Raw genomic sequence first — 19,310 nt, forward strand, 5'->3', positions numbered from 1 at the left:
TAAACTAATAGTTTTCTACAAATGCTTCTTATTTTCATTTGACGAATAGTGAAATGACTTGTGCAAACAGAACGCATGTACACTGTTGGAAATTATTTTGCTTGTACGTCATATAGACCCAAGTATCGTTTATACAACAAATACAGTGACGGTATAGCACTAAGACCGAACAAAATAGTCTTTATGGTCTAATTGAAGTAAACATTATTTGATTAATGTAACTGTTAACAGTTACGTTAAAAGCAATCATTTACATTTTCATCGATGACATTTACATCTTGCTTTAAACTTGAAAAAAAAAACGATAATGTGTATATAGACATCGTATATTGCCAATAAACATCGTTTATATTTTTTAATCATTGTATTTTGTTTATTATGCGCAACTACTTATATATACCATCTCCAAATTCCGTCACTTATTTTGCATGGCATGGTGCGTGTAAAGATAAATGTGCAGTTATTGGCACGCTGAGAATACGAAATATTTCATATTTGACAAAAACCGATACCCAAAGTTAAAACCTGAGCATGTACATTCGTTATGATCAAACAGGAACATGTTTTAAGCCCAAACGCCTAACATCCGATTTGAAGATTCCTATCCATAAGTGGCTTTAAATGCCGCAACGACTCGTATATTTAAAATACCTATATATTTTTTCGCCGAATAGAACCATTTATTCTGCACCAACGTCTAAATTCCAAATAAGACATTTCTTTTCATAGTTACCAATACGTGCCATATTGACTCATATGTTTCAAATATTGGAATACGTTGTGTTTTTCTCACAATTTATACAAATAATGGGCGAATGATAAGGTAAGGGTGTGATTATGTTAACGTCTTTAAATAAAAATCGTATCGACACAAGCATAACTAATTTTATTCTTTAAACATATTTTGAGCAACAAAGATAAATGAGCATTCAAGGAGCTCTTCTTCTATATACATGTGGTCGGCGTAAGGCTTTGTTTTTGTTTCATCGGTAAGACATGAATAAATACATGCCGCAAATTTAGATTAACCATTAATATTGTTTAATCCAAATTCTTATAACAATTTTTTTGATACAATCATATGTATTTTAATGTCTATTATATGATTCGAATTAATGAACAAGTAATATTAATTTCAAACCATTCTGAGTCGATCGAGTGACTGTTTACAGGAGCAAGTGACAGGGCTATACAAAAAAAATGTGACATCGTAAGTCTAGCACCATTGTTGTTTTAATCTTTAACACGTGTTGACATAAAAGATTGTAGATTTACTGGCAGTAGCACAGATTGTGGATTTACTGGCAGTAGTACAGATTGTGGATTTACTGGCAGTAGCACAGATTGTGGATTTACTGGCAGTAGTACAGATTGTGGATTTACTGGCAGTAGTACAGATTGTGGATTTACTGGCAGTAGCACAGATTGTGGATTTACTGCAGTAGTCCAGTGTCATAGCAGTTCCACAGTCACAGATTTCGTGGTCTTATATACATGCGCTAAGAACAATACCGCGAATACGATGCAAGTGCGAATGCAGATTACGATCAGGATCTACGACATTTACTAGCCACACATTGTCCCCAATATTCCTTTCTAAAATCATTTCATATCAAGCACACTCTTATTGTTATCTTGTGTGCTAATTGCTGTTTCACCAACCGACTTACCATCATCTTAACTTATAAAGAGCGTACTGGTAATAGGATACGATTATAAATGCACATGGAATCAAGTCTTACCATAAATCAGTTAATCTAATTATCAATTTAACGGTCTAGTATTGTCGTAATTATTCATGACATTGCAGTATTCATTTCGCCACGAGACGCTACATAGATGACCACGATAGATATATCCAACAAATTCAGTGTAAGAACGTCATATGATGCCATCCCCTCGATCGACAAAAACATTTCACTTGTTATACTTATTACGCAACGCTTGATGATTCAGTCACTGAACACTGATGCATGTGCAGCTGGCAGTAGCGTTGCCCGATTATAATGCATGTATTCTCTTTTCAGAGATATTTCTCCAAAATAACATCGGACTCAAGTCTTGATGTCCACAGTCTTTTCTAAGAATGAATTTTCATCTTTCTCATTATTAAGATGGAAATCTATGGATAACGTTTGCGAAATGTTCGCAACTTAAGTTGTAAAAACAATACTTATACTTTGGTGTAAATCGTCAACAACCGTAGAGATAGTGGTAATCACATGTATTGACTCCGGACTGAAATGCAAGGAGCAAACACCAACGTGGACTCATTTATGAAATTCACTATTAGATGACGTTTGCAATTTAGTTGTTTTCAAACTATTGATATAAATCAAATCGGTTCTTTGCGTGCATTCCAGTAATAGTGTTAGTTTATAAGAGGCTGAAAGTTATGATTTCGCTTCATAATGCATATATTCTAAAACGACTAACAACAAATTGTTTCCTCTGTCATTAAGTTTACGTTAAAATAACTCTTACCCAAATGTAATTCTCATAAGCTTCGAACTGTGCATTCATAATTAGCGTCGCAGTACCACAAGTTAACTTAATCTCAATCATTCTGCATGGGGTATTACAACTACACCCGTGAGATTGCCGTTTCCCAAATATTAAAGACAGCGTTTAACAACGGATAAATCATCCAATTTAATTCAAGACCAGAAGCATATACGCATATCGGCTATATGCGTGCAATCCAGTTATCCAGTTATTAATATAACCACTAGATGTTAAAAACGCTTACCGCAAATCCTCCTTCTAAAATGAAGCACACACTAGTGATAGCGTTTTTCAGATCTAAACAAATCAAACTAAAAAAAATAGGTTTAAAACTGATATAACATTTCAAACGTTAATATATGGTTTTCAACATCACAACTACATTCCAACAGCAATATCAATAAGACGGCTTGGTTTTGAAATGATTGATCATTTCCTTAATCTTTACTGTTCAGTGTAAGTATTGTTAACAAAGTTGTATGTTAAGTCTACCAGGAAAAAAGCGTGGAAATCAGTTTTGGCCGTTCATTACAAGACCAATAAATCAACAGCATTGTAGCGAAAAAGATTAGAGAATTCCCCTTTAACATTAATTATTCACTCCTGTAGCGACACTGGTTGTCTTTTTAACTTCATTTATCAGATTTTATTGGAATGGCTGATGCCATCAGATGTTCAGTAATAAATGAATAAAGCATTAAAACAAGCGAACAGTTTGATATCCCTCAAGACTATGGATAAAACTAGTATAAATAAAATGAAAAATGAATATCTGTTTTACATAAAGAGCATTCAGAAATGTCAGTTTGCTGTATCGATTTATCGATTTTTGAATCAAATACAAAACAGTTTAACATGACTATACTAACTGACTTACGCATTCCATACGTCACTGTAATCTGCTATATTTATGTTTTGAAAAACAAAAGCAATCAACAACAAATGACAAACAACATATAATGGCTACATCGTGTCATGTTGTTACTTTTAACAAAAAATGATATAGCTGGATTAAAGATATTTCTAGGAATTTACTCTCAAGTGGTTTTTGCAAAGTTAGTGTTTTGCTCATTATTCACATTTTTACAAAGTTATTTTAAAATTTAATTTAGTTATTATGAAACGAAAGTGTTTCGTTAGAAGTGCGAGTTTGTATATATGTGGCTTTGATATGTTTCTAAATTGAGAATAGATATTTTTCGTTTAACAAACTTCAGAAATATTTATACATATATACAATCTAAACGCCGGTGTAAATACAATATTACATGTTTGTCCGTTTAAGGTGATCCCTTTTTAGATTATGTTATGTAGTTTTGTAAACTTTAAAAAGTGTGCGACCAGCGTTCATTTTAATTACTGTACATGTTTCAGTAGCATTTCCGCAAACAAACATATGACACTGCCTGATGTTTTTGTCTTTTTCATTGATTGCGTTTAAGTCAAATCATTTTGAATCTTGATTCTACGATATAATTGAATTTACAATTACGTTTGTAGTAAGATATAGACGGACAGAAGTGTTTTCATTAACGTTAAAGTTTCTAATCCTTGTTCGTGTATATAAACATACAACTTTTTTTTTTCACCAAATAAATCATTTTTTAACTTTATAAAATTACTCGGTGTTCCTACCGCCGACATTTTTCATATATATTGAAGGCAAGTATATGATGTATGCCTATTGACATGGGCATGTTGGTATTTTCAACGTGCTAGTTGGCATAGTACAGCGATTTGTTGTTAATGATTGAAAATGGACAGTTGCTTCATGAAAGTTGCTTTTTGTCGTAGTCCAGATGCTCTTTGATTACCTTTGGACGATATAAGCTAATGTAAAACATAAATAGGCAACTGATTACTGTCATAGTTTCCATAAATTAACAATACGCAACATGCGTATAGAAATTTGCAATCAACAACTTCCTTTAGCAACGAACACTTTGTAATTAGCAACAGGCCTACCGTACGTATGAATATGGACTATGGAAACATTTGCTTTTTATTTTTCAGCAAAACTCTCCATTAAACAGAACGTTGTTTATTCAACAATTGACGCCATTTATCAGAATGGGGGCGCTAATATTTTTAATAATCGCAAATAAGAACACGGATGTGCAATTACCAAGTCTCTTTATGTCAGTTCGAATTAGTGATCGTATCTGTAGAACCGGGTTAGAGTTTGTATTCGGAATAAAGCTTCCTGCAAGTAGACTTGAATGATATAAAATATTGTAACAGAGGTGTCCAGTGTCGATAAAAGCCGATTGTTGTTTCGATTGAAATGTGGATAATGTATACTGTTTAGTATATTTTTATAGGAAGGCATAGTCTAAGATGTGTTATGCTTTCTTTCCCATTCTAAAAACAGTAACGCAATTATATCAAAGAATGAATGTGCATCAATTTTAATAAATCGTTTTGGTTGTATTTTATAACAGTTCATTCGTACAGTTAATTTTTTTAAGCCAGTGTTTCATTCCAAATAGTCTGTTTTGCACTGACCGTTCTAAGGCGGAGACCAAATTTGAATTCGTGCGTGTCAATGTATACAAGTTCTTTCTTCAATCGGCTATTTGTTGGGAAGCTGAAAAGTCGTCTCTTTCCTCACATTAAGGAAGTTGTAGTGATGATATCATTTATCTACGATGGATGAGGATTGAATTTCACTTTTGTGTACGTGTTTAAATTGATAACATCATGCCCTTTGAATGCACAATACATGTTACAGAACAAGGTCGCTCTAATCATGATTAACCTGTCACTGCTCAGAAAATGTCAAGCTAGTATCTGGTTCGCTATTAAAGTTGCAGAAATAAGGATATGCTTATCAAGCTCGTGACTGTTTGTCGTTGTGCGCAAATGTTAAATTTATTCAGTATAGAACTTCACAGATGCCCATCGTGTTTGTATAATTTGGGTGAAATGCAATTTATGACTCAAATTGTATTAAGCAGATGTGAAACTGTTTCTGGCATTGCGCTCAATATTATTTCATTTTCCTAATTTTAAGATTAAGATATATTAGTATATATTGTATGCATTCAACTGGTTTGATTTGCAATAAAAGTGAAAGGAAACCGAATTGTTAAATCGCTTTTCTAAAACAGTGAACTGATCCGCTGCACTATTTAGTTTTTTCAACACAATAAGTGTACACAAATTAACACATTTGACGACGTGAAAACACGCAATATCACCGTTTGATTTAGTCGTCAATAAATTAGCATATAACTGTTGTTTTTTTAAATACAGACTTAATCAATCACTGCAATACAAGTGGAACAAGGTCCAAAATTGCCACAAAACCAGGTTTTCATTTTTTTAAAGTCTGATAAAGAGAGACAACTCAAGTGAACTGATTGTTCAAAGTTACCCTGCTTGTTTCGAAATAAATCTATTATTTGTTGTTGCGACCTTGACCTTGGAGATATTGACGCAATTCTTTAGTGCGACACACTGTTCAATGATGATGAACAAATGTGCCAAACGGTTTTAAAATCTCACAATGAATGACATAGTTATGGTCTGGACAATCTCATTTATGGCCATTTTTGACCTTTGAGCTCAAAGTGTGACATTGACCTTGGAGATATCGACGTAACTCGTTCGCGCGACACACCGTCTAATGATGGTTAACAAATGTGCCAAATGATTTTAAAATCTCACAATTAACGACAAAGTTATTGCCCGGACAAGCTTGTTCTGCCCGCCAGCCCGCCAGCCCGCCCGTCCGACCGCCCGCCAACCCGCCCGCCCGCCCGCCCACCCGCCCGACCGCCCGCCCACCAGCCCGCCGACATTTGCCAATCTAATAACCATTTTTCCTTCAGAAAACCTGGTTAAAAAATTATATTATTATGCTCGCTGTTTTTCCAATCCCGTATTAAAATACTAGTTTGCCTACCTTGAGAGAATAGTGTGTGGTCATTATACATACTAGTTTAATGTTCTGTACATACATAAACAAGTTCAAACTTTACAAAAAAAATACAGGTGTATGAATGTTTATAATAGCTTGATTTCGTCTTTACGCTGATTTCATTAGATATTGTTTAACAAGTTCGCAGCACTTTTCTATGACATAAAACATTCTATAATTTATTTTGCATAATTAACTAAATTTTCAAATGTAAGTTTTAAGCAAATATTAAAACCGGTACCAGTCTTAACAAGAATACTATCTGGTCAATGACACAAACTAAACTAGTGCTTTGTGAACTGATATCCTGCTATGGACAAAGTTACAGCCGACAATATTGAACGGTATTTCATATTCCATATGAGATATAACATGTGGGTCATTATTAATGCAATCAACTTAAATCGGATGTTAAATACCCTAAGATATGAAGCTTTTAAACTTCATGAATATCAACATATATGACAGAATTCGATCGCAATCATGCGATAGCTTCACTGTATTTGCTTTTTCAATCGTGTCAACAAATGTTAATGAAACAGTCTGTTGAGTGATTGATTTATGAAGTCACTTTTCGATCAGTTATATGTTTATATCGATTCATTGCTTGATTTTGTATATATTGAATACGGTTTGACAGCCAAACTTCGTTTAAATCCCGGCGAACAAAATGTTTATAATAAAGGTTTCGTTTTATATGCGGTTTCGTGTGACAACCACACAAGAAAGTTATTGATAAATCATACAGGCGTACACAGTAATAATACTTTGCTAAAAACACGTTAGTACTACACGTGTGGCGCGATTTTGAACTGTTGATAATGGTCAACAATCCCCCAGCAGCCATCTCATGTAAAAAAGGCCTGTCATAAATTTTAAAAGCATAGTTCGTACAATAACGCTTGGCGCCCAATACTACACTGAGTGTCCCTTATAACGAAACAATTGACAAACAACTGTGAGCACAGATATTCAAACTGACAATAGATAAAAACAACTGGCATGGCTCATGTTTTGGGTTATGATGTGTCTATGTGTGCTTCATATATTGTATCAAGTACACGCAACACGTTGTATCATATATACACTGTAACATAAATGACAAGTGTGTTTATAAAAAAGTATGTTTAGTAGTATAAAGCACAACAAACATGTGCTTCTACTAGAATAAAATGTCATATGCCTTGGCGTTTTGTCCGTATAAAAAAACAAAATTGTCGAATAATAATGCTTTATTCCTTTTTAAAAATAGCATCATGATTCGGTAACTTCAAGGTACAGTATTGCTATTATATGATAAGGAATGCACAGCATGGAATTGAAATAAGATATTTGCACCCAATTATCCTTACCAGAAGATGAACGTAAATTATGTATCTGTTAAAAACAAACTAAACAATTTATTTAACTAAATTTTGCCTACCGGTATTTGTTTGCAAAATGACACATGAAGGTCAGTCAATCAGGCACTATTTACACATTTACACATTATTTTTAATTATTCAGAATCTACATATTATTTTGTTATATTTTGTTGGGTATCATACACATGATTTATGTGGGGACCGTCTTTCATAATCTTCGTTAGTTTAGATTAAACCTATTTATTTTAGCTTGATTGCATTTAAAGAACTTACAACTTAGAAACTGCCTCGTGTCTGTTTTTTTTGGCCTAAAACCAGTATTTGGTGTCTTAAGATGAAATCTGAAGATCGCTCACCCACTGGGGAACGAACTCATGACCTTCCGGTCGCAAGACGGATACCATATCCATCTCACCATGGTGACTAGCCAATACTTTGTTGGCCCCTTGTGGACAGCATATTTTGAAAATCTGAATACATTTACATGTGCACTTGCAGTGCGTTGCAGTTATCTTTGGATACAATGACACATATTTTGATATATTGTTGGTGTATGCAGAAAAAAGATGCTCAAAATTCAGTATAAATGTTCATACAGGTAAAGCTAAATCATATTTGATACAAATGTACACTCATTTTTGTATGTTATCCATCTGCGATTCAGTGTTTCTGATACACCTGTTCACGATCATACTTTGTAATTAATCTTTTTAAATGCATCCAACCAACATTATGTTCTGTTACCTTCTATAGACTAGATAGCCGAAATGAGTACATTTACATGACGTAATGTTGCAGGATCTAGCCTTGGAAATTTTCGATTGGCATGCAACTGAACATAACATGGCCAGACATACATGTACCCTCGTTTTAAAAGATTCCCTTTTTAGATTACTATCGAATTAATATGCTTATGCAACAAGTATGTTGCTTGTAAAATGTGCATCATGCATTTCAAAAAAACTTAGATAAACATAACTACCAGACAATCGACTTCTTTAATTGTAGTTCATTTATAAATGCATTATCAGAATTGAGTGAAGTGATTGCGTGTGCTCCAGAAAAAAATATAATGTTTCGCGTTTATATAGGACTTACATCTGATGACAAATCTATATTATGTTTAGATTTTACAACAAAATGTGTTGTTGCACATATAAAATATATATTATTTTCAAACATTAAACCAAAGACCAAGTACACAAATGCAGAAAGCCTATATGCGTGCAATTCATGTATTTGTGGTATGCATGTCAGTAAGTTAGTGGGATGCTTACCGCAAATACCCATTCAAAAATGTAGTAAACATTCTAGATACAATAAAAATGACAGTGCTTTCTGTTATCACAGAGACATAAGATCACTCTAACCAGACTGTCTGTCATTGTCATTGTCCCCCAATCTTTCATTTATTATTCAGCGTCGCAATGCCACGAGTTAACTTAATCTCAATCATTCTTCGGGAGGTATTAAAACAATGCCCCTGAGAATTTCTGTTTCCCAAATATTAAAGAGATGCATGAGATGAGAAGTACGTCGCAGCTTTAAGGCGCGAACTGTGGTACAGAATTGAAGCGAACATTTAGATTCAAAGCATAATGGATTGCTGTTATTTCACTTGCATTAAGTGAATGATTACTTAGCGTTTTAGAAAAAACAATTAATTGTCGCGATGACGGGATTAAAAAAAATATTTTTTAATCGAATCGTAATCTTAATCTGGAAATGTTTATAGACCGGCTTACAACACCTACTATTTAAATGTTACCATATTGCCCACATAATAGTTACTGAATTAGGAATTTCGGTTTGTTAATAGACAAACGATACCTAAATATGATAAACGCGGTTTTGAAAACAGACGCCTACACAACAACTCAAATGAACGACAAAAAAAACACCAGAATATTTAAACTTGCCTTAATAGGACAATTACGGTATTGGTTGGCTTTTGAGTTGTTCTGTCGGTAATGTTTGACAATTGTGCCTGTTGTATTGTTGGCGACATTCAAATCCACCAACAAGCAAAATCGATATGGCACAAAATGAGCCACCATTACGATGTGAACTCGAATTTCTAGACCATGACTCGTCAAGTGACAAAAACAATCTTGGAACGAAATGGTCATACAGACAGTTGTTTCGTATAAACGGTCAAGAAACATTTTGAAGATCATGCCTGAGTATTATAAAATATTGCAAAGTCACTTGTAACTGCTTTCACGGAAATGTGACCATAAGCCGGGTCGGCGTGAAACCTACAGAAATAAAAAAGAAGCCTGTGATGCTTTCGGTTTTAATTTGTTAATTAAAATGTAACGGTGTTAGTTATATGGATTAAAAGTAATTTTACGTTGCCAGATTTGTTTTTCTTGATACATGATGATTTTTACCAAGCATTTGCGGGTCAATTATTGGAATTAAAAACAATCGATATTATAAAATTAACTGTTGCTGTTGATATCATTAAACAATAAATGAGATATCTTAAATGATATTGTGCTTGTACATATACTACTCACAATCGATGTAGCTATACTCTTCCAACATACTTTGAAGATTATATAATGAAAGTCACAACGCTTGTCGATGCTTGGGTTGGCTTGCTGGTTGCTTCTTTTGTTATCATTTCTTGTAGTTCAAGCTAGTTCTTCAGGTGTAATCGATTAATCTTCTCTTGCTCCAGATTTAAAAAAGTGTGTGTCATGTTGGAAGAAGTAGGTATTGTTAAGTTTTTGTTCAATTTTTATCTGAATTACACTTATTTAATCATACGTCACAGTCTTAAAGGGTAAAAGGGCATGTCATGCGTTTTTTAATTGTTAAGATAAAAGCTGACTGGCTGGATGTTTTGTAAAATTTTGTAGGGCGAAAGATTTCCGGGAAACTTAATATCGTTGAAAATATACATAATAATCAACAATTATTTTTCCCAATGGCGGTCATTTTGTGTTTGTTATATTTCGTGCATCGTCTGATTGTATCGCACTGTTTTGCACGATATTTGGTACAATGGATATGTTTCCATACTTTTCTACAGATTTTCTAAAAACTATACTGTTCATCATTTTGATAAAAAAACACGGTGGAACGTTGTAGTCTAGTTCATCAATTTAATCAAAAACTTTCTAAGCGTATGTATTTAGCATGCATTTAATAATGTTGAAATAACTGTTGGAATTTTATGAGATGTTGTTCACACTTGGAGGGCATCGATTGACTCCTTCAAGGAATACCAAATACAGAACTAATAATGCCAATTATCATCTGCATCAAAGCGATAATAATTTCAAAGTTTTGGATCAAAATTTATTTATAAAGATTGTTCTGTACCTAATTTGGTTTAATCTAACTGGTTGTATGTCATTTGAATTGGCGCTTTAAACGATGATGCTGTCATTTCCGTAACCCACAGTTCTTGTTTGCTGCTTTTTTTATCTCCTTTTGATTCGATTTCATTTTCCTCAGAATTTACATTTTCTCGAAACTTAGGAACATACACATTAACAATTCTTTTTTGAACTATAACTGACTTTACTCTGACTTTTATATATTCTTACACAATCACACACATAGCGTTTTCTGATAATCTGAATCTTTTTCTGGTCAATGTTAGCACTTTCATTGTGTGACTCAAATTATTTTAGATTTTCACCACTTGTAAAAAATTTGGTAATTTTTTCAGACTTCCTGTGTTTAACTTACGCTAAATTGTCTTTCTGTTGATTAAATTCGTTTACACATGTTCTCCGTTAATGTTGCCCTTTCCTTTCTTCTCGTTGTTGTCGCAATCGGTCATGTACGGTAGATTGTTCTAATTTTTCTCCTTGAACATCATTTCAGCGGGCGATCTCCTTTCGTCGAATTATGTATTGATCTGTGCACCTTAAAAGACGTCTTAACTTCGGACTGAAGGTTCTTCTTTTCTTCGTGAGCGCTACAAAGTCCTTCTATCCTGGATTTTTTCAGTTATTTAATTTTGCTATTAACGTGCGGAAAATATGGTGTTGTGTTACTGTTTTCGGATATTGAACGATTTCAAATAGTCATTTATGCCTCTAATTTGTTATATATTTGGCGCTTGAAGTTTGATTGCGTTTCTGATTTGCACGGAACACGGTCACATATACTCATTACAACGTAGACGATGTTTAATTATAGGAGTTTAAAAGTAACACGCTAAAGACTTCAATCCACCTCGAACAATAGCCGACGATGGCAAGCAGATTATCCCCCAACTGCAATAGTCACATTAATTTGCACCTAGATTTTGCACCAGGTAGTTAAAGTCTGGGTATTTGCTCGTTACTCATGCAGCATTGACCGGCAATCCTCATCCATATCAGGATTTGCACATTTTGCAAATATTCGTCAATTCCTGGCTCATATTTTACTTCTACGTCTCTTATTTCTGGGTGACCTTCTTGTAATAATCCTAAAATTTATAATCATACGTAAGTTTACTCTGGTTCCTCTTAGAATCCTATTGCAAATTATACTTTCTTAATTGGAAGAGTTTGCTTGACAATTCATACTCTTTTCAGAGAAAACTACGAACCTCTTACAAATCTTTTTCATTCTTTGACTCTTGTTCCATCGTCTGCATACATGCAACAAATCCGACAAACATTCACCACTGTTTAAACAACACACAAACACAACTGCCTTTAAATTGATCATTACACCCAAAGTTTATTCGTTGTTCTACTACAGCGAAAACGGGAGAATACGATTCAAATCTTACGAGGTATGATAGCGAGATGGGGATGAGGCTATATTAAGGAACGATTATTGCGATCTTGCGTTGAAATCTCGGGTACTAAAAATCGTGTTTCTTTTTTTTTCGCGTGTTTATATCCTAGGTCAAAAATTTGAAAACACAAACGTTACGAAGTTACAATCGTTAATCTGCGTATGTCGCATTTCTTTACATCACATTACAGTGGCGATTTCTAAAACCTTAGAGTTTATATTTATTATAATTTTTACTTACTATTATATTTGCTTTCTTGCTGTTGTGTTTATTTATGAGTGAAACTGCATTTCATTTACATACACGTTTTTTAATAAAGGTTAAAACTTGGCAAACTTGACATTTAACAGTTATTCTTGTAATCTAATTTGACTCTTAACTGTGGTCTTTGACTATGTGTCGCATTCAAAAATTGCATTGCAAAATATTATAAATCTTCATTGAAATCATGCAGAATTGTTTATCATGTATGCAAAGCGCATCATTTGCTGGAAATTCTGTCACGGAAAACAATTACCGCCTCCGTGAAATTTTCAGTCTTTTCGATTCTAATTTACACTGAGAATTATGGTAATTCAAGCCTGTAGACAAACACTTGCACAATTAGCCCATCGCAATTGTGCGGCCAATTGATATTCTTTGCTAACGAATTTGGCATTTCATCTTGAGTAGTTTAACAGTTTTGTGGTTCGAAAAACGTTTAATCGAATTTAATTGAATGCTTGCGCCCTTCTACACTAATAAGATTTTTAACAATGCATAATAGATTGTTTCTTTGAATGCATTGCAAATTATTTTCAAGCTTTGTTACTTCATGTCATTGTTTAACTTCCGTCGTCCAATTAATTAAATTGCACCTCTGAGGGCCTCAAAACACTTTTTCGGCATATTTTGGTCAGCGTTTCAAAACAAAATAATATAATGTGATTTTTATTTAAGAGTATACAATGTCCCAAAGTAAACACAAGGAGTTAAGACAAATTTAAATTATGATTTTTTGCTGGTCAGGTGGATTCTAACAAGATCTACATGTAGTTCTATTATATTCTGTTCATGGAATCAGCTGATGAAGATCTAACATCTAACAAGCAACGTAAGCACACGTAAGCTCATCTTAAAAGCAGGGTACTCTTCGTGGAAAAGCAAATTAACCCAAAACAGAATGATTGTCATTTTATTGAACACGCCTTCAACTTGATAAAGCAATAAAACAACAAACATAGTGTGTTTTGCATTATGTGAAGTGTGATGAGGTAAAGAGGAATGTATACTGCGTATGGTGAAGAAACAAAAAGGTATACAAAATAGGTTTAGACTTATTGTATTAAGTATACTCTAAATATATCAAAATAATAGCAACACATATATATGCCATTCATCGAAAGTGAATTCAGATTGTTTGATCGTAATTCCAAATAAAAGAAAACTGTTGCAGTGATTGTTTCTCCCAACGGATTTCGTTTTCCTACAATAATCTTATTGGTTAAGGTAACACTTTTGTATAAGGTCTAATAGTTGAACTGTTCAAAATAATAAAACAGCAATCGCCTGCGACTAGCAACTTATGTGGTAACATCATTCTACATTTGTTTGTCAAATATGGTAAACAGGTGTTTTGTTTCATATTAAGAAATTATCAAGTAAAACAAATAACGACCTTCAAAACTATTTGCACATCCACGAGGAAGAGACATCAGTGAAAACCGCTGGCATCATTAACATGCCATATAATGCAATGGTTTGCGTCAATAAGTAATGGGTAAGAGCGTGTTGTCTTAACATGGGTAAATCAGCATTTCATGAGGTTCTTTCATTGTGTTTAAAAAAAGGACCACGCTGTCAGGTAATAGTAAAGTTCTGCCTCTGATTTAGATTAAGTTTCATTCTTTGTTTATTTAAATATAAAAATACTTGATTGCATGCTTTCAGATGGCAAAAAAAAAGTTAAATATCTTATTATATCAACTTTTAATAGATGTTTAAGGATATACAAAGACGTGGAAGATACGATTGTATATTCTTGTTCCGTACCAGTAGTATGATATGGCATGAATTTAATCGTCTTGTAATTGGAGAACAGAAGCAACGGATGTTATATTTTAATAATCTTAGCCCTTCAGCATTGTCTAGTCAATCGTTAACTTTAGCTTTTTTCATCAAATGCCTTCATCGAAAACTGCATGCTAATTAAATATAACTATGTTCCTTTACTTGGTAATATAGAAATTTTACATAGGATTTCAAATGGTTGCAAAATAAACACTTGCAGAGTATCATATCATCTTATATTTGAGTATTTAAACATGCAACTTTTTTAACTGCATCGTTTGTGAAGGTCTTAAATTGACTTTGACTTTCCAATGAGTTTATATGTGTCCTTCTGGAAAAGTATGATCATTATATCGTTAGTTTGAATAGAAATTTTGCGTGTATGCATTTTAAGTATTACACATCTGTCGATTAAACACAGCAATACAAACAAATGATATTATAATTATAATGATTTGTTAATCATTATAATATGTTCTTGTTTTCATTTGAAGACCTTCGTAGTCGTGTGTTTCTTGTAACTGTGGAGATATCGTGTCGTACTCATCTGATCTGAGTGATGATGGGCTTGTTACTATCGTATTGTTCTCCGTATCTTGCGGCCTATGAAGATATATAAAATAAACTTATACAATAAGTAAGTAAAAAGAAAAAACATCAAGGGGCAAACAATAGACATCATGTAAGACAGGGGCCAAACAAAAGACATCATATCAGACAGGGGCCAAAAAATAGACATCCTATCAGACATGGCCAAACAATACACATCATATTAGACAGGGAACAAACAATATACATCATATTTGAAAGAGGCAAATCAATAGTCATCATATCAGACAGGAGCCTAACAATAGACATCATATCAGATAGGGGTCAAACAATAGACATCATATCAGACAGGAGCCTAACAATAGACATCATATCAGATAGGGGCCAAACAATAGGCATCATATAAGAGAGGAGCCAAACAATAAACATCATATCCGAAAGGAGCCAAACAATAAAAAATCATATCAAACAGAGGCCAAACGATATATATCGTATCAGACAAGGGCCAAACAAAATACATCATATCAGACAGGGGCCTGCAAACGAAAGACATCATATCAGCCAGGGGCCTGCAAACATTAGACATCCTATCAGATAGAGGCCTTCAAATAATAGACATCATATAAGGTATTGGTCAAATAATAGACATCATATCAGACAGGGGCTAAACAATATACATCATATCAGGTAGGAGCCAAAAATACGTATCATATAAGACATGGAACAAACATAATATATCAAATCATCTGACAGGTGTCAGTAAACAATAGACATGTAATTCACAATAAAAAGTCAATACTATATTATAAATAAGTTTTCGACAATATCATGCTAACTTCAAGTTTTGATTAATTTGAATAGAATTCCACCATTTTGACCAATTTATTAAAAATGATCTCGATGATTTCCGATACTATTAATACCCGATTCAAATAAAAATGTCCGGAAACCCACTAAAACAGATCTGTTGGAAGAACGCGTATGTACATAATTCAAATATGTACGGATTATACGCTTGTAGCCTCTTGTCTTGAGTGTTTTGTGTTCATTTCTATTATTTTAGTGTGTTTCAGTTCTGTATGTATACGTGTATGTACAATAATATATAACAATGCAAAATCAGCCACACAATATGGCGCAACACTCCGTAATTGATTTGGATGTGATGCAGCTATGAACTGCGCTGAAAAAGGTATTCGCTATCTTCGATCTCATTTTTCACCAACACCAATCCAAATCAACACCCTATATCTTTTAAAGATAGTTTTTTTAGATAATAAAATCAATGCTTGCGTGCATTACATATGAAAAAAGTTCACTCACCGTTGTTTCCTTCTCATTACGCAAATATAAACGACCAAGGCAACCGCCAGAAGTCCAACCACCACCGACGATACGGATGCTGCGATGAGGAAAATGTTTGTGTTACCATGAGTTTTCTGTCGTGATGTTGAATGCATGTCTGTTAAGAAGCTGGGTGCTGTTGGATCTGACTGTTCAACATCTTGGACTAATGTTGTTTGGATGAATGTTAGACCTTAATGCAAATACATTCACAATGCAAGTAAAAATGCACCAGCAAGGGAGAAACTTCTAATGAATAAATAGACCTTGATTATTATTTTAAGCCAAATCACACACGAACCAAATAGATACATATCCAAAGATTACATACATTTTATATGCAAGTACTATATAACAGTTACAATTAAATAATAAAAATGTGTTTTACTAAGGGGATATTTTCGTACAATTGAACAACTTAAACAATGTATACCACCACATTCGACACAAATAATTTATATATTGAGCAGCATATTGTTCATCCGCTTGCAGGGAATGAAACATGTTTACCCATGTGATTACTGTATATTGTAAAATCGTATTAACTATGCAAGTGGGTTTGCACATGGGACAAACATTGGCTTTTGGTACATGATAATCATACCATGTGTTTTGCGGATATAATCTGCGCTGTAAAACACTATTTAAATTCGCGATTGTACACTGAAAAACATGTTATTGATAAAACTGCGGTTTCCTCGTCTTAGGTTTTCAACATTGTATGACTTGTTTCACGCGTATATAGTGCAGTTAAAACTCCAAAAACATGTTATATAGATACTTTAAAAAAATCATATCACCTAAATTCAAGCAACGTTTTGAGTTATTCTTCAATGTTCATTTACGGCCAAAAATCTCACTTAGCCCTGATTTGTTTATTGATCGTTTGAGTTCAAATGCTATAATTGATCACATAGTAGGTTTTAGACCTTAAAGCAAACTGTACGGAATAAGTGACTGCTAAACAAACTTAAAAAAACATTAAGAAAAGTGTATTTTAGAAAGCATAATACAATATGCGTGCTAAGAAGTAGTTGTTTTAAACATTCCAGCAATTACCGTACAGTAATAAGAGCACACGTGTTAAAATAATTATCTGGAAAAAACACTACACGAAATATAACCTTGGCATATGAAGGCTTGTTTAAAATCACACGGAGCGTCATTCAGATAAGTGTCCGTCATATGGTCGACTTCGGCGCAATCTTCATCGCCATTCTGATCGTTAGGTTCACCTTCACTCCAGAGATCGCTAGACACACGTGTCCCGTCTGTCCACACATACCCACTCGAGTAGTTGCGAGCACCAACCCAGACATCGATGGGTCCCAGCTCTATTTGGCAAAACAATACTTTGACATAATAACGTTATCAAATCAATACAAGTGTATTTGAGAATTTGTGTGTTTTATCAGAGGTTTATAACTGTAGTTAAGAAGTTACATTTTGTAAAGTGCAGAAACAAACACGTATACACAGATAAGTATATATATTTCAGATCTTTAACAAATAATTCACTGACAAAATTAAAATTTTGAATATAAATGTATATATACATGTATATAATCACTTACAAGCTAGGGACAAACAATTACATATATTAAAGAAAATAATTCTCTATCTGATGACTCTCCACAAATTATAATTAATGTTATAGTTATTAATAATAAAGCTCAATCAAATTAAAAGGTGAGTGATATATGCATTCATTAATGCATCTAATGTGTTAAAATGGCACAAGCTTGAAGCCCGACGAACGTCAGGCCATTTGAATACCCCACTAAGGACACATTATGATTATTTGACTGTTATAAACTAATTAGAAATAATATACCTTTGGTTTGAATAATTGACTTTACATTACGCAACATAGTGAAGCTTTCCAATTTGATAAGAAGCGCACCATCTTGTTTACATCTCGCGTCGGCCTGATTCCACGTTGAACGATTGTTGTAATAGAACTTGTAACAAAATGTATCAGCCTTTTGATACTCACGTAGGCTTGTCCCTATTCAAAAATAAAGAAACTACATAAACAAATCTGCAAAAATAGTATTGTGATTTACATGGACACAATCCTATAAGTCGTTGTGATAATTTATGGTAAACGGAGCTGATGTAAAAACGCGTTCAGAACGATGTTGTCTTTTTAGCGTTTTAAATATCAGGCATGGATTAATTTTTGTTCAAACTTTGACTATAACTTTCGTTTATTCAATACTGCTATATATGAAATGATATTTCGGAACAAAACGCATATTAACTTAACAAGAATTTACAATATTGTGTGTGTGATAATACGTACCCGTTATTTGTGCATCACATTTTGACATCACACTTAAAAAGATACATGTACTTAACACATGTATATGAGTAATTAAAACAACACCCATGTTAGTGCGTTTAATCCTTTCCAATAAAAGAGAAAGTGACACAGATTTCGAATGCATCAATGAATGCGACAAGTGTTACACGCAATATTAAATGCTATCAAACAAGCAATACTATAAAGTAAGTGCTACTGACAAAAAACGGTTGAAGAGATTCTTTCCGATGTAAATCTGATGTCTTAAGTATGAGCTACACTCGATCATAATTCGGAAGTATGCTCATTATGAAAACGCAGAATTGGAAGTGTGCGCACACGGCACAACAAAGAGGATATTGCGTGATATGATTCACAAAACGAAGTTTATTCATATGTTCATATCGCTTAAGTAATCATGCGTCATCACATCGCAAAAAACACTTTAGAAATGACGCAGAAACTTAGACACAGCAGTGAATCCGTCTTGAAATTCTTGTTAGCTATATGTTTATTATG

At 33.6% G+C, this 19,310-nt stretch overlaps 1 protein-coding gene across 3 annotated transcripts in view; it reads right to left on the reverse strand.

The window, feature by feature from the left end:
• Window positions 1–18,981, reverse strand: part of LOC127852246 (C-type lectin galactose-binding isoform-like) — a 234,760-nt gene extending 215,779 nt beyond the window's left edge. Inside the window, exons 1-5 of one of the 3 annotated variants that reach the window (XM_052386143.1) lie at window positions 18,792–18,981; window positions 18,321–18,494; window positions 17,611–17,820; window positions 16,466–16,544; window positions 14,871–15,196 (exon numbers count right to left, since the gene is read on the reverse strand). In XM_052386143.1, coding sequence (XP_052242103.1) covers window positions 15,052–15,196; window positions 16,466–16,544; window positions 17,611–17,820; window positions 18,321–18,494; window positions 18,792–18,936 — 753 coding nt within the window. In that variant the 5' untranslated portion in view covers window positions 18,937–18,981 and the 3' untranslated portion in view covers window positions 14,871–15,051. Of the gene's footprint in view, window positions 1–14,870; window positions 15,197–16,465; window positions 16,680–17,610; window positions 17,821–18,320; window positions 18,495–18,791 lie in introns of those variants that run through there. The other 2 variants (XM_052386140.1, XM_052386141.1) reach the window with 2 other exon arrangements.
• Window positions 18,982–19,310: the final 329 nt, after the last annotated feature.

This window comes from Dreissena polymorpha, chromosome 12 (assembly GCF_020536995.1).
Source record: "Dreissena polymorpha isolate Duluth1 chromosome 12, UMN_Dpol_1.0, whole genome shotgun sequence".
Taxonomy (NCBI): Eukaryota; Metazoa; Mollusca; class Bivalvia; order Myida; family Dreissenidae; genus Dreissena; species Dreissena polymorpha.